General features: G+C 38.8%; 1 protein-coding gene and 1 pseudogene across 1 annotated transcript in view; one reads left to right on the plus strand and one right to left on the minus strand.

The window, feature by feature from the left end:
- The window catches only part of MCTP1 (multiple C2 and transmembrane domain containing 1), a 447,676-nt gene that overhangs the window by 340,319 nt on the left and 89,760 nt on the right, over positions 1-17,597 (plus strand). Inside the window, exon 18 of the mRNA XM_054715060.1 lies at positions 11,098-11,217. Coding sequence (XP_054571035.1) covers positions 11,098-11,217 — 120 coding nt within the window. The remainder of the gene's footprint in view (positions 1-11,097; positions 11,218-17,597) is intronic.
- Positions 7,803-10,994, minus strand: LOC129148657 (nuclear prelamin A recognition factor-like; annotated as a pseudogene).

Genomic DNA, 17,597 nt, shown 5'->3' on the forward strand with positions numbered 1-17,597 from the left:
TTTATCTGAAAAAGGTATTTCTTCATTCTATTTTATCTGAAAAAAGACATTGTTGAATAATGAAGCAGAGAAACATCAGAAAGTGAAGGTTGGGTGAAAAATGGGTTAATACTGTGAAGGCCTGGGTGTAAATGTGTTAAGAAAAAATGAATTGAAATTAGGGAGGAAAAAAGATTTTCTAAAAGGGCCATGAAATAATTAATTGTTTTGTAGGAGATGGCCTTTCCATGTAGGCAGAGAATTTTTTCTTCACTTCTTTCTGAAGAGACAGTCAAATAGAGAATCTCATCTCTTAATTAGAAAGAAAAATACTCATCAAACACATCTCATCACTGGAGAGCTAATGATCCACAGCTGTTAGTCTGAAAGGGCAGGCTTTTTCCTGAACAGTAGGAAGTGTTAATCATTTTGGATGAGATTTCTTTTTAAAATATACTGTAGTTTGCAAAAGAATAGGATATTCAATATTCCAACTTAAATGGTTTTTTTGAAGTGCGCTCCCCCAGGGATACTGTCATATGTCGCACCGAATGATCATTGAATGCAGGCGTCTTCCACTGGACTTCAATGAGGCATCAATTGATGGGACAATGTGAATGGCCAGGCCTGTCTGGGACACTAAAAACCCCAGACTCAAAGAAATAAAAATCATGCCTGTCTTGCACCTACTAAGAAATGTTGTTATAAAGTCTTAATATTTCAAATTGTTCATGTACTTTGTATATTTACCTGGTTTAAACATGAGTGAGAAGCCTTAGCTCACCTTAATTAAGCTTCTGAGTAGAAAAGGTTTTTTTGTTTGTTTAATCTTCATGTGAAAAGGACTTTTTTTTTTTTTAATCTAAAAATATAATTGGCTCATTCATTTTCCAATCTTTGCCTTCACAGCCACCTTGCTAACCCTCTTCTAAACATTTTGGACAGAAGAAAACCCCATTTAATAGAAACTTTTTGAATAGCCAACTTTTGGTTATTAAAAGTCAAGTGGAAGAATGAAAAAAAAGGGGGGGGGGTGAGGATGAAATTGGCTTCACAAACCTTATTTCGACCATTAGTTTTTTACCTCTTTTCCTTACCAAACAAATTTTACACAGGAAGTGGTATTCCATTTCTTTCCACTAATGAAAAAGTAGTCATCCCAAAGCAAGATGAAGGAAAAGGAATAGAGGAGCAGAAATCTACAAGTTGAATAATCAGCTTCTAAATAATTGATACCTCCAGGACATCGACATTTGCTGTCAAATCCTTCTCCTTAGAAGCAGTAGAGCATTGTGGGAAGAGCACACTGGGTTGGGAATCAGAAGACCTGGGTCTGCCACTCAGCAGAGGGTCGGCTTCCTCATTTGTACAATAAAGATAGTATGCCTTCCCAGCCTTCCTCTCAGGACTTTTTGCCTACAGTTCATTCTGTGCAATGCGATATATGATACTTGATAGGACAAATTATGTTATTTACCTTTCAGTACATTACAGATTTTCCAAAAAGCCATTCTGAGTAATTATGATTTAAATGTAGATTGCTCATAAAGCCTGGTCCAAATAGATAATGAAGGATTGCATTTTGTGACATTGATGCTAATAGCATTGGCAAGATAACATTAATTTAGATAAAAGGTGTATGTAGATTTAAAGTGAAAAAAATTATAGACAAGAATTGACATTTATAAAACCACTAGTTCAGAACAAGATTCTTTTATATCTACGGGCATGCGGTTGTTACAAATGGTTAACATTTAATAACTTAATTGTTTCAACTTCAGAGTTCACAAAATCCACACTGCATGCTAATGCCATTTACTAGTAATAATGAGTTTCTGTAAAGATCTGGGTTTTTTATTAGTAAAAATTTTAACTGCAGTCCCTGTGTTTAACACTTAAGACTTCCTTCCAACAAACTCCTTCCTCCCCCACCACACACATTCCTCTAAGGAACACCACCATCCTCTTTAACTGCTCAAAGAACATTTATTATACTGACTTATCTTGTATTATTAGTTCACAAAATCTCTGTGATTTTTTAGAAAATTTTAAATATGGAAAACATTAAGTTGATAGTATTTGCACTTATATAGTACTTTGAGTTAAAATATTTTCACATATAATTACATCACCTTTTTCCTACAGCCAACTTGTGAAATAAGCAGGTATTATCATCTCCATTTTATAGGTAATAGACTAAAATAAAGGAGGATAACTGACTTGCCCAAGGTCCTATGATGATCAAATAGCAGAAATAAAATTAAAACTACTTTTTCAGGCTTCTGGTCCATATCACATTGTCTCCTTGGAGGAAGAACATGTATCAGTTAGCTTTTGCTTTATAAAACAAAAACACTCCAAATTAGTAGTTTAAAGTAACTACCATTTATGTTGGGATGATTCTTTGGGTCAGCAATTTGGACCAAGCTCTGCTGGTATTTCTTCTGTTCTCAGCAGGACTCACTCCTGAATCTCTAGTCAGCTTCTGGCCAGTTAGGCAGATTTACTTCTGGATGCTGTCTGGCTCTCATCTGGGGACCTGGAGGCAACTGTGCTACATGTATTTTGCCATGCACCAGGCTAGCCTGGGCTTATTGACATGGTGGCTCAAGGTTCTAAGAGTGCAGAGGGCAAGGCCTATTGAGAAAGTGCTTTTAAGTCTCTGTGTTCCGATTTGCTAATTTTCCCTTGGCGCAAACAAGCCATGTGCCCAATCCCAGTGTCATTATGGGAGGGCATTATAAAAGGCATGTACACAGGGAGACATAAACAAATGGGGTCATTACTGCATGCAGTCACCACAATCTAAATATAAAAATACTGAAAATGGCACTCATCACATCATCCTTTCCTGCTGTAGTTGACATGGCTTCTTTACCTTAGCTCTTATGATTGAAACAACCATTATCTATAGATTCTAGGGAGATATAACAAAAGTGATGAGTTTTAAAGAGGGCCAAAAGTATTATGTGTAGTATGAGCCAATATATTCCTGCTTATAATAACACTGCTCATTGAACATCTTCTAGATGCCAGGCACTAGGCTAATTCCATCTCAAATCTTCAAAGTCAATACTATAATTTCCATTTTCAGATGATAAACTAAGAGAAATCTAGTGACTTGCCCAAGGCCACCTAGCTAGTGACTAGAGAGCTTGGATGCAAACATGGGCCTGATGCAGACATCCATGCTCTTTCTGCTACACCACACTGCAGCACAGCAGCTCCTGAGGGATCCCGTGGTCAGGGCTGGAGGTCCAAGGCAGATTGACAGAGAGCTTCTAACATCCGGGATAATGGGTAAAACTCTCAGTATCCGTTTTCTAATGAAGGAAGTTATGTGTACTTATCACCACTTGACTAATGTCTCATGAAGATGTTATGCTGTAGACTTCTAATTGTATGTTATAACAGCTACCTCGTGATTTCAAAAAGACAACCACCGAATTTTTGAAATAGTTTTAGTCTCTGCTGAACAAGGATAACTAATGTAGGGCTAGGTGTTTCATTTGGAATGGGGGCATGAGTTCCATTAAAGTAAAATAAATGTAGGTAGTGCTCTGTTTACTTACTAAACGCATGGGGGGGGGGAGAGGAAAGGTGGGGAGAATATGACAGAGGGGAAAAAAAAAAAAAGAATGAATGCCGTGGTGATAGAGTCAAAGGAAATTAAATACTGTACAAATGAGCAAGAGTCCTTATTACCTAACTTAACAATGAGAAAATTTAGAATCCTCGAGTTCTCTTTCCATGTTCCATGCAGCCAAAAAGGGGTTCTGAAAGTATTGGGTCAGGATAAATGCTAGGCATTTTATGGTTTTTATTTATAGTCTATGGATGTGCCAGTGATTTTGTTGTAATGCTTTGATTTTTTTTAACCTCATTTTAGCCCATTATATCCACCCACCCACCCAAATCTATGAAAAAGTATAATCAAGGACATCCTGCATTGTCTTGGCCTCCCTGGGTTTTCTCTGAGCTGCCTTCTTTCTCCTGTGGTCCTAAGAGTTACCTTGGCTTTTTCTAAGAAAGAAGAGAGGATCAATATTCGTGCAGGTGGGGCCCGAGGAGAAGAGAAGCTCTGTGTGGAGAGAATTAACTAAACAATGCTCTTCTTTCTCTGAAAGCTCTCTTTATTAGGAGATCACCCACCCACCCACTACCAAGTATGAGAAACATCACTGATACTATAGTGAATGATTGCTTTTTTTCATTTGATTCTTAGCAATCTGAGTCTGGAGACCATATCATTTCTTAATTTGAATACTCAGTATTACTTAGCACATAATAAGTGTTCAATAAATTCATTTTATTTTTAACATATGAGCTTTTGAAGTCTGCAGTTGGATATTCAGGGGAAAAAAATGCCTTTGCATTTAGAACTTATTCAAATACCATTATGTATTATGTTTTTAATCCTATCCCACTTTCACCTCCCCTTGGCAACTATCAGCTTGTTTTCTATGTCTATGGGTCCACTTCTATTTTGTGTATTCATTTATTTTGTTTTTCAGACTCCACATGAGAGATCATGCTGTATTTGTCTTTGTCTGACTTTATTTTAGTTAGCATACTACCCTCTAGGTCCGCCCATGTTGTTGCCAATTACTAGTATTCATTCTTTTTATTGCTGAATATTATTCTCCTGTATATGTATACCACATCTTCTTTGTCCATTTATCAACTGATGGACATCCAGGTTGCTTCCATATATTGGCTATTACTATTAATGCAGCAATGAACATGGGGTGGGGGTGGGGTGCATGCATCTTTGCAATTTAGTGTTTTCTTTTCTTTAGCTGTATACCCAGATACCCAGAAGTAGACTCGTTGGGTCATAAGGCAGCTCTATTTTTAATTTTTTAGGAATCTTCATACTGTATTCCATAGTGGCTGCACTAATGTACAATCTTCTCCCATTCAGTAGGTTGTCTTTTCATTTTGTTAATGGTTCCCTTCACTGTGGAAAACTTTTAGTTTGACTTAGTCTCATTTGTTTATTTTTTCTTTTGTTTTCCTTGCTTAAGGAGAGATATCCAGAAAGACATTGCTAATGTCAGAGTTTGGGGATTTATTTCTGGACTCTATTCCATTGGTCTGTGTATTTGTTTTTTGCCAATACCATACTATAATGATTATTGTAGTTTTGTAGTGTAGTTGATATCAGGTTGTATGATACCTCCTCTCTGTTCTTTATCAAGATTTCTTTGGCTATTCGGGGTCTTTTGTAGTTCCATATACATTTTAGGATTAGTTGTTCAAATTCTGAGAATAATACCATTGGTGTTTTAATAGGTGTTGCATTGAATCTGTATATTACTTCAGGTAATAAGGACATTTTAACAATATGAATCTTTCCAATCCATTAGCTAGGTATATTCTTCCATTTGGTTGTATCTTACTCCATTTCTTCTATGTGTCATAGTTTTCAGAGTATACACTTGTTTTTTTAAAAGATATTTTCAACATCATGGGCTTCCTGCTTAGTTACCTAAACAGTAGAGTCTTAAAAAAACACACAGTAGGAAAAGAAACTATTTTTGCACTGCCAGTTCCATAAAACTAATACAGTTTCTTCCTTTGGCTCCCTCCTATATTTTTTTCCATCCTGAGTTCTGGTGCTCATGTTGTGAGGGCATATCAACAACCACAGGTTTTCATGAGAAGTGTTGTGTCTGTTCTGACTGCTATATTTTAAGAAAGCTACTGATGTATTGATTTGGATGTGATGAGAAGACATCTGCCATGTAGAATGTCAGAAACCACACTTTGTAACTGGTAGTTGAAGCAACTAGTGATGTTGAACCTGGAGAAGAAACTAACATGACAAATCTGTTGGTTTCTTATAGGATTATCATATATAAAATTTATTCTATGCACATCTAGCCTACATCTAACGCCAATACATGGGCACTACAAGGACGTTTATTCTGAACAACAACAGGTCTCTAACACGAATGAGTAGATATTACAAGGGGGGAAATATATATATATTGAACAGGTTAAAAACTATTAGGATTGGCAATACTTAACAATGGAATCATATGAGGCCAAAACACACTGAGTCAAGTGAATGTCCTCAGAAAAAGCAACCATGTAGGAAAGACTGTGGTCAGACCATAATACACAAGACAGTTTCTGACTGCATTGAAAGGATAGGAGAATCTTTATGTGCCTCAGAGAAAAATTTGTTAGTGGCATTCCAGGTTGTAATTCTTTACATATTTTCTTGAAGTCACTTGATTTTATACAGTGGCTCTACAGTACATTTACTAATACAAATAATTAAGAAGACTTATGTTAAATGACTTGGAAACCCAGGATCCATTTATTCATTAATTCAGCAAATATATTTATTGAGCACCCATTGTGCCTCAAGCACTACTGTTCTAGGCTCTGGGGATAGAACTGAAATGAAAATGTATTAATCCCTACCCATAAGAGCTTATGTTTTAGTGATTACCTAAAAATTATAGATAAATGTGTAAAGAATTAGTATGAATTCTAACCAACAATAATTTCTCTTTACATGTGTTGATGACTGCCAAATTTACCTTAATTCATTACCTGAATAAATAATTATCTCTTAAAGATACATTTTAATAGAATCATAGTCATCAATTATAATTATACTAGAGGCCCGGTGCATGAAATTTGTGCACTGGAGGGGGGGCTCCCTCAGCCCGGCCTGCACCCTCTCGCAGTCGAGGACCACTCAGGGGATGTCCACCTGCCGGCTTGTTCCCCACGGGCCTAAGCCAACAGTTGGAAATCCCTCTCACAGTCCAGGACCCCTCGCTCCTCACCACCCTCCTGCTCGCTGTTCCTTAGCCCTGCCATGGAGGCAGGAGAGGCTCCTGCCACCGCCACTGTGCTCGCCAGCCGTGAGCCCTATCTTTCTGTGTAGTTATCTGTGAGCCAACTGCTCTATTCCTTCTCATTTAGGGCGAGCAGCATGTGAGGGCAGAGCACGCTGTCAGGGAACGTAGAGGGCTGCCTGGAGCTGAGGGGAGTGGCCCACAGGGTGAGGGGTGGACACAGAGGGATGCTATCTCACCCAATTATGGGACGGGCTGGCCAGCCTTCATCTGCCTGACCCCACCCAGGGAGGGACCGAGCAAGGTGTCCGCCTCTCCATTCTCCATCCTTCCATCTGTGACACCTGTCACTCTTGCCATGCCTCCCCCAAAGTGAGTTCAACTCAATCCCTGAATGTAAAAGGGCACGGGAGTGGGGGGCTCCACTCCAGTGCCCCCTGATTCCCAGCAACAGGACCTGGTCGACAGGACCTGGTCTCAGGACGGTGGCCACAGCTGCAGAACATAGATCTGTTTCAAGAAAAGTTGGGAATGCAGACTCTCGTATGAGCTCCTATTCCAAAAGGTGGCAGTTTATTCACATTGTGGCAAAGACACCTTCAAGAGTAAAATAAGTGGGTAAAGTCAGGGCCAAGCTGGGCCATTTCGTCATCCAATCTCTCTGAGGTGCGTGGACAGGGTTTTTTTTTTTTTTTAAGCCTAAAGGACAGTAGTCTGTTTCCATTCTTGTTCTTTGGGATTTTTTCATCGTCGGATAAAAGGATACATACATTGGGGCAATCCTCTCGAGATACGATATTCCAGTTGCACCCATGTGATGACGACAGCACCCCTCAGAGAGAAGGAGCCGACAGATGGGGAGCAGGGAATTCTGAAAACCAAAGCCATGACAGAGATGCTAAGCCTTTCCTTCACGTGTCTGACACCCCTCCTCAGGCGGCCTGCAGGCCGGGCGTCTGCTGGACCTTTACCACTTGATGTCATGGCAGTCTGCCCTGGGCCCTGCTAGGTGGTGTGCAGGGCCGCCTGGGCCCTGGGGGAGTGCCCCCCCTCCCCAGCCACTCCTGGTGCAGCTCCTGCACATGGGATGGCAGCGTAGATGCCTTCCATCTGCCACAGCAGTGCCCTGTCTTCACGCCATCCTCACCTGGGCCTGGACCCTGCCACTTAGGCATCCCTGGCGCAGGCCAGGACCTCCACGAAGTGGCAGGGGAACTTGCCCCTCTACAGCTTCAGGACCACTTCTGGGTGTTCCGAAAGCCGTAAGCAGCCTCAAAGCAGAACCGCTCCGTCCCTTTCAAGGGTGACCTCCTGGAAGTCTTTGTTCCTCAGGGTGCGGTAGGTGAGCACCCCCACGTCCTCGTTGAACAGCTCCTTGGCCACGTGCCTGAAGATGTGCGCCAGGGACCCGTCGGAGCTGGCACCCTCGTGGAGCCTCACCTCCTCCTCCTTCATGTCTCCAGAGTGTCCACAGCGGTGTCATTCGAGGCAAGGTCACTTTGCTCCATAATCTGGACAATTTCACCTGAGGTTAACACGCAGTCAGCACCCTGGGAACTATGCAAAGCTGTGGGAACATCTTCTCAAAGGGCCTCCAGTTTCTTGTCATAACACGGGGCCACAATGACGTGGCAAATCTTGTCTGGGGACAGGTTCTGCCATCCTGCGAAGTAATCCTTCACCAGAGAGCCCATGATCTGCTGGGGAGACTTGGCCATGCAGAGGTGGGGGGTGATGGGGTGACCCAGCATGTGCTCTGCATATTGGACCCAGCCGGGGCAGGCGGAGGTCAGCATGGGTAGCCGGAGCTCTTCCTCACGGTGCTGGCAGTACCGATGCACAAACTCCTTCTGACTCTCCAGGATGCTGAAGTCCGCAGCTATCTTCATGTCAAAGACAGTGCACCCCAAGGCTTTTGAGGAAGCCGCAGAGCCTTGTGGATGCATCAGTGACACTGAGGCTGAATTTAGCAGCAAAATAAGGCAGAGACTGAGGACACACGGACACTGCCAGCACCTTGTGCTGTGAGGTATCACATTTCTTATTAAGGTTCAGAACACGGAAGAAGTCCTTGGCGTTCTGCTGAGAAACTTGGACTCCTTCTTCTGCGGTCGCACAACTGTCACAAGCCAGGCAGTCACTCAGAAATATCTTGGTATTGGCATTGATTGGAGTCTGAGGTTCAGGGGGAGGGACCAAGTGGTCTGCCTTCTGCCTGCCCGCTCACCAGTCGCTGCTGCCATGGATTCTTCAGAGCCTGAGGGACCCCAGTTCCCCAATTAGCCATCCCCTGATCAATGGAGACTGCTGTTCAGTCATCCGTCCGGTCGTTTAGGTTGTGACGGCCCCTGGCTTTTTTATATTAGGATCATCTTTATAAATATTGTATCAATTTCAAAAATAAAAGGGAAATATTTCTTTCTCTGGAAATCTTTTGTGTGTGTGTAGGTGTGTAAAACCATAAGACACAGAAGATATATATATACTAGAGGCGCAGTGCACGATATGGCTCATGTTTGATGCATTGATATATTTGAGGGTTTTTTTTTTTATTCAGGAACTTGAATCTATAGTTACCATGTAATTCTGTCCAAAATTTATTTCTTGGGTTACTAAACCATTATTTATGCTTTTGGTGTCTATTTGGCTCATGGATATCAAATAATTCAGTAAAATATATAATTTTCAAAATTTAATGTCACATTTGAAAAACCCTGATGATACAGTAATATCATAAAGTCACTTTAAACATTAGGGAAAGTATGTTAGAGATGGTTAGATCTATAGACCTCTGTTTAGAAATGAAAACAGTGAGATAGAGTGACTTTCTAAGGCTCCGAATCTGACTTCTGACCTATAGGGGTCTGTCCCTCCACATCTCCACATAGGCTCATTTTCTCTGCCATTTGAATAGACTGTGGACTTGGCTGAGGTTTATTAAGAAGACTGCAAGTGGCCTATGCTGTTGTTCCCGACACTAGTGTTCTCAGAGTGAAGTTCCTACCCCTTCAGGTCTATCAAACGCAAGGTGTCTGTGTTACCATCTGGCTCAAGTTCCCAGTTCTGCTATGGTGCAGCTATATCCTAGCAGGCAGATGACTTTCTAGTTTTCACTATTAAAATATGCATTATCTGGGGATCTTAGTCAATAATTAACTTTCTGAGTTTTGTAAGGTATTGATCTCATTACACAATAATGTGTTTTGAGCACTTACTGGATGCTAAGCAGTGTGTTAAATCCTTAAAATGTTTCAGCTCTTTAATTTTGACAACCTCTCTGGTAGATACTCTTGTCATCCCCATTTTACAGAGGAAGAAACTAAAGGGGAAATATGCATGGCACCAAAAGGTATAAGGCTAGTTAGCATCAGGAGTAGAATCTGGCTCTCAACTACCATCTGACTTAACATGACCTTAATTTAGCGGCAGCTGCCACAGACACAGAAAATGTCACTGATCTGTCCAGCATTATAAGAGCCTGGTGGGGATGTGGGAGAGTCACACTTTACAGCCAATGCTAGTTAGTTGCAATGCAAATATTCTTAGAATGGCTCCTTCTGCCCACCTAGGTGAGTTCTTAATCTAAGGTGTCTCATAATTTAAAAAAAAAATCATTTATATACTTAGAGAAGTAGGTAGTTTTAAAATATAATAGAAATAGACATTTAAAAAGTTTCTTTGGCAAAAGTATTCTTTTTTTCAAAGAGCTTTTTGATTTCTATGGTAATGCTGAATGGTAAGCTAACCCTTTTTTTATACTTGTTGGTAGAGGTGCTTTTATTCATAATGTGAAATCTTTGAGGCTCTCTTGTATAGACTTGGTATTTTCATCTGCCTATTATGCTTGTGACATTGTATTATCCAAGTGAGATTTTTAAAAAAGTCCTGATATTAAATAGAAATTCTTCCTTTATTATTAAGGCAGCTAGACCAGCTATTTCTGACAATGTAGTAAGACTCATTTTGCTCACTTTTTTTTTTTTTACTTTATTTTGTTCAACATAACAATAATTTATCTGAAGGAGAAAAATTAAAATTGCCTCATGGACAATGTAATGATATTCGTTTTTTCTTCATAGAAATGAAACAAAGTAAAACTCTTACCTGTGGCTTTCCAGAGGTCACTTGTGCTTTAGAAAAATGCCTACCAAGTTTTAAGGCTTTGTTTTCAGGATAAATCTTTCCGTTCTGAAACATTTTGTTTGTGGTTGTTTTTTTTTAAATGGAGTATTGATAAGAGAGTCCATTTAATGAAATTTAGAGCTGTCTCATCTTTTTCTCTCTCTTCTCTCTCCTCCAGCTTTTCCTCTTTGTTGTGTGGAACTTTGAGCTCTACATGATACCGCTGGTGTTGTTGTTACTATTGACATGGAACTACTTCTTGATAATATCAGGGAAAGATAACAGGCAACGTGATACAGTAAGTCTCTATTTTCTTAATTTGTCTGTGGTTTTGTTCTTGTCAGAGAGACTAGGAATAAGATTAACCCTGAGTTTGGTTTTACAAACCAGAAATTCTGTCCATAAATACTCAGGTTTGGAGAAAAGTTTTTATCAGTTCAGAACAACTCTTTGGTTCTAACACAATAGCAAGTATTCACTATTTCAACATTACTCATCCGGGTAGGAACAAAAGTCAGGAGCACACCAAAGAATGAGCTATGATTTTTTAACTGTAAATGGGTTCTTCCAAATGATTATTTATTTCATTCTCTTTGTTGTTGTTTTTGTCTTAATGAATTTTAAATTAAGACATAATATCACAAAATTACTAGTGACCAGACCAAATGAAATGTATTTTATTTAAGGCATTTCTCTGTTGTCTGTCATTGGAACGAAGGAAGGATTGATGATGGTTGTTGGCCTGGAAAAATACATAAAGCACCTAAATTCAATATACATTCACAGAACTATAGAAAACATACTTCTCTGTGTCAGGGTGTATTGGGATACCTGCTCAAGGATAAAGAGCTTTCACTTAACTTATACTGAACCCTTGCCCTGTCTGGCATTTTTGAAAGTTTTTAGGATGTGTGAGGCCACAGTCTCTCTCTAGAAAAGAGTTTTAGCTGAGAAGCAGAAGTTAGCCACATAATTACATTTGTTCTTCTGCCAACCTTCATTCCTCTTAGATTATCTCAGTTGCTATACCCATAGCAAACATACAACTTCAAAAAGCTTTCTCATATGTAAATAAAGGGGTGGGGGTGCTACTTCTCCAAATAGGCCATTTGTAATTTGATAACTCCATAGACAACTGTTGATAAGAATTTACAGTTTTGTAAAACATGAGAAAACTTGGTAGTTATATGTCCTCATCAGATTACATAGATTTTTTTTTTTCACTTGCCATTAAGGGTCTCCATTTGATTTATAATCAGGACTTTTTGCCAACTACTGTGTCTATAATAATGCAGAGTTATTTGATCATCAGCTTAATAGCATTATGTGATATCTATCTATCTATCTATCATCTGTCTATCTATATAAAAGCCTAAGCTACCGTTAAGAACAGATGACCAGCCAGTAGCTATGACATGCACTGACCACCAGGGGGCAGACGGTCAATGCAGGAGCTGCCCCCTGGTGGTTAGTGCACTCCCACAGCCAATCTCCTGCGGTCCCTCCCCGCTACCGGCTGGCCCTAGTCAGCTTGATTGCTGGCCAGGCCAAGGGACCCCACCTGTGTACAAATTCGTGCACCGAGCCTCTAGTGTTATTATAATAGCACCATAATGGTTGCAAAGACATACCTGTGACATAAAAGAATTTCCATTTTAAATAGCACAAGCAAAGCATACTTTAAATTATAACACAAGCAAAACATACTTCAAGTGATAACACAAGCAAAATATACTCTTTAAAATAATATTCTTCATCAAAATAAATGAAAAATCCTGATGCACAACCATCAAGTACATGGCAAAGTCCAACAACACCATTGTCTGTATCTCTCACTAGATTATAAATGTGAGGGAGGACAGTCTGTTCATCTTTGTACTTGCCACTGTCTCTAGCACGTGTTTTGCAAATTAGAGATGCTCAAAACATTTTTATAAGGTTTAACAAACTAAATGTGAGGTTGCTAATAGATATTTTAATGGATAGACAGCATCAACAGACAAGAAGTTGTTATTATTGGCAAGGATTTTATGGATATATTTTTAAATCACACACTGAGAGACAAGCCCCGAATGCCATAAACATTGGTGTCGTGGGGACTCAGGTACTTTTGTCAATTAATGCGGAATGTTTTCTTTAAGAAAATAGGACTGTCTCAGACAATTGCTTTCTTGTCCCATTTATTTCTGGGAGATTGTTGAGGGAGAAGAATATCTACTTTTCATTCAGTTGCCTTGAGACAAATTTGCAAATAAGATTATTTGCAAATAGGAAAATGTGGCAATTTAGTTTCAGCTTCCTAATCCTATAAGGGGGCTTATTTTCAATATGTAGTCATTAGTTTAAGTATTCTTAGTGAAAAATTCAGAAACTATAGACTCTTCTTGTTATCTTCTCTTGAATATACCTGCTCTAGCTGGAAAGGTTCACTTCTAGAGGGGAAATAATAAAATATAATGTATCCCCTTGTACTTAAAATTCCCTAAGAATTTTATAAAGCTATTGAGACGTTATATATTATGTAAATTTTTCTACTTCCTTTCTCCCCCAAAAAATATAACTCCAAAATAGTATTTGTCAAATCTTTCCTTTTAGGCACATCTCTAACAGACTCCCCTTTTAAGCCATGGACAACATTTTATTCCCACCCAGCACAGCCCACTGTGAGACATTGAATAGTCTAACTTTCATGGAATGCCAACTACACCCCATAACTCCCAGTAATTGCCTTTTATTTGCCCCAAACACACATTTCCACATATTCTGTTCTTTCAAGGCCCCAGAGCAGCAATCACAGCGTTTCATTCAGCTTCTCATTCACCGGCTCAGTTGAGACCTTATGTAACTCTTAAATCCAATTTGTCTAATTATGTGTTTCTGCCATACCCAGCTGTGCATTTGAGCTGGTTGCTCCTTTTGAAAAGAAACCTGGATTATACTTTGCTGGTTGCAGATTTTATACATATACACATACACATATATGTACACATACACATACACATATGCATACACATATGCATAAACATACACACACATATTCACATATATTCACACATATGTAAATTAAGGGAAAGTGTTTGTAGGGTTGCCATGCTGTGCTTAAGAGAACCTACGGCACAGTGCATAGCCCTGGTAGAAGAGTATTTTGCCCTAAGTCCTGATTGGTATCCCAAAACAATATAGAATTTTTTCAGCTTGTGTAAAATTTTTAGGGAATATCTGAAGTGTATTAGTCATAATATTGACTGGTCCCAAACTATGAAACTTTCTGTTGGGGAGGTGGAGCGGGGAGGCAGTAGAGAGAACGAGAATATGAATGAATTATAAATGAATTTTCTGTCATGAAAAACAAAATCGTCTGTACATTTGGCTGAGAAAAATTCAATTAGGGTGAAAATTGGAAAAATATATAAATCAAAATGACCTTCTGGTTTGTATAGCAAAGAGATAAAAGAAAATGTTTCTTACATAAGAAGTTAAAAAGAGAAAAGAGCCCTCCCTTGAGAGAGGAGAATCCAGTTTCCGAGAATGAACGAAATGGGTTAGCCAAGCAGAGAGGGTTCTATTGCACCCCCTATGAGATGGGTATCATTATCACTACTTTACATCCAGAGGAACAGAGCAGAGAGGTTAAATAGCTTAGCCAAAGGCACAAAGTTAGACAGTGAGAGAGCCGGTATTAGAACCTGTCAATCTGTGTGACGTGTGTACTGTACTCCTTACCACCAGCCAGTCACAGCTCCTCTTGGGGCTGTGGTTTGGTACATCCCAGGTCTCCCTGGGCACCGTTAGAGCAGGTTTCTCTCTTGAGTTAAAGAAAAGCACTTACTCTGTCTTCTCTACCTTTAAGCAGACGGATTGAAGGAAAACCCTTATTTTCCTCACTCCACCACCTCATATCCTTCTTACCTCCCGTACAGCGAAATGGAGCAGATATTTTGTTAAGCAACTTTTATGTATCGGGTATTCTGCTAAGCCTTTTAGAGACATCATCTCTTTTTTTGTTTGTCTTTAAATTTTATTTTTAAATGTATTTTTTATTTTATTCATCACCATTTATCCCCTCTATGCCCTTGTCCACCTGCATCTACCACCCACCCTGCAATAACCACATTATGAGACATCATGTCTTTTTATTCTTTATAATAAGTGTGTCAAGTAAATTATTCTAAGTGGTTTTATCCTCATTTTACAAATGAGGAAATCAAAGACAATAAAGAATGAACTCCATAGAGTAAGTGGGATGTGAACCCAGCGATGTCATGTTCTGACACCCTGACTATTCCCATGGTACATGCTTGGGCATGACTTTCCCAAGGGATCACTTTCTAAGTGTCCAGGCCCTTACATGGAATCCCAGGTTTCTTGAAATTCCTTTTTATGAGATACCCAGTGACCTCTCAAGAACTAGTGCTGGTTATCTGTTTGATCCCAGGTGACCCCAATAATTTCAAAAACATTCATGACCTGGAGGCCTACCTTCCATCCACCCCGGTGATCATGGGAGGAGTAATTAAAGCTGAATCTTCACATTAGTAAAGAAAGTCTTTGAATATCTCTGACATACAAACATTTTTCAACAGCACTTTTAAATTACACTTCAAAGGAACATTCATTTTTAACTGTTATGATATTCCTCCCACATAATCTTAGTTGCCTAATCAATGAAGACATTAAAACTGAAGAGTAGGGTAGATCAATGAAATCATTTCTGACTCAGGATCTGACTGTGACACAAACTGAGCCAAAGTCTGCTTGCTAAAATACTTAGTAAATACTGAAGGGTTTGCTAGCTCCCTCAAATGGCAAAGACCTTGGTGCTGCTTTTCTCTGCTTGAGTATTGTTTTTTTGTTGGATCCGTTCCAATTAGGCCCAGAGTACTTATCTCTAGAAATGCATACAACTTCTAAGAAGTGAATTTTTTTATATTTAAATATATTAATTTAAGTATATTAGGGTAACATTGGTTAATAACATTTTATATTATAAGTTTCAGGTGTACAATTCTATAATACAACATCTGTATATTGCATTCTATGCTCACCAGCAAAGACTCTAATCTTCTTCCACCACCATATATTTGAACCCCTTTGCCTTATCAACATCCCCTTCCCCTCTAGTAACCACCATACTGTTGTATGTATCTATAAGGGTTGTAGTTGTTTGTTGCTTTCTGTTTTATATCCTACATATGAGTGCAATAATATTTTTCTTGTCCTTTTCCACCTAACATCTCACTTACCATAATACTCTCAAGATGCATCCATGTTGTGGCAAATGGCAATGTTTTGTCTTTTTTATGACTGAGTAGTATTTCATTGTATATATGTACCACATTTTATTCAATCATCCATTAAAGGATACTTAAGCTGTTGCCATGTCTTGGCTATTGTGAATAATGCTGCAATGAACATAAGGTACATATATCTTTACAACAAGTATTTTCACATTTTTCTAGTAGACACCCAAAAGAGGGGTTGCTGGGCCACGTGGCTGCTCTATTCTTAATTTTTTGAGGAACCTCCATACTGTTTTCCATAGAGGCTGCACCAATTTATATTCCCACCGGCCGTGTACAGGGTTCCCTTTTCTCAGCAGTCTCTCCAGCATTTGTTATTTCCATCCTATTGATAGTGGCCATTCTAATAGATGTAAGATGGTATCTAATTGGGGTTTTGATTTGCATTTCCCCTGTAGCCAGTAAGGTTGAGCATCTTTTCATGTGTCTGTATGCCTTAGGAAAAGTATCTGTTCAGGTCCTCCACCCACTTTTTAATTAGATTGTCTTATGTTGTTGAGTAGTAAGAGTTCTTTCTATATTTTGGATATTAGCCCTTTATTGGAGGTATTGTTTGTAAATATCTTCTCTAATTAGGTTGATCGCCTTTTTATTTTGTTGATGGTTTCTTTTGTTGTGCAGAAGCACAGTTTGTTGTAGTCATAGTCATTTTTGTTTGTTTGTTTTAATTCCCTTGAATTTGGGATCATGTTCACAAATATTGCTCTGAGAACAAGGTCCATAAATTTAATGCCTATGTTTTCTTCTGTGTATTTATTGTTTTCAGGTCTTATATTCAAGTCCTTAATCTATTTTGAATTCATTTTTGTATACAGAGTTAGATAGCAGTGTAGTTGCATTTTTTTGCATATATGGCTTTCCAATTTTTCCAACACCATTTATTAAAAAGGATTTTCTTTCTCTGTTGTATAATTTTGGTTCCTTTTTTGAAAATTAGTTGCCCATGTATGTATGGGTTTATTTCTGGACTTTCAATTCTATTCCATTGGTCTGTGTACCAGTTTTTCTGCCAATACCACACTGTTTTCATTATTGTAGCTTTGAATTCAGAAAGTGTGATACCTCTGGCTTTGTTCTTTTTTTCTCAGGACTGCTATGGATATTCAGGGTTTTTTGTAGTCTCATAAAATTTGAGGATTTTTTGTTTTATTTCTTTGAAAAATATCACTGGAATTTTGATGGGGATTGCATTAAATCCTGTATATTGCTGCAGGTAATATGGCCATTTTAACTATGTTAATTCTTCCATGAACATGGAATATCTTTCCATTCTTTGTGTCTTCTTCAGTTTCTTTTAACAATGTTTTGTAGTTTTCAGTGTATAGATCCTTCACTTTCTTTGTTATGTTTATTCCTGGTAGTTTATCCTTTTTGTTGC

The sequence above is a fragment of the Eptesicus fuscus genome, chromosome 4, assembly GCF_027574615.1.
Source record: "Eptesicus fuscus isolate TK198812 chromosome 4, DD_ASM_mEF_20220401, whole genome shotgun sequence".
In the NCBI taxonomy this organism is placed as follows: Eukaryota; Metazoa; Chordata; class Mammalia; order Chiroptera; family Vespertilionidae; genus Eptesicus; species Eptesicus fuscus.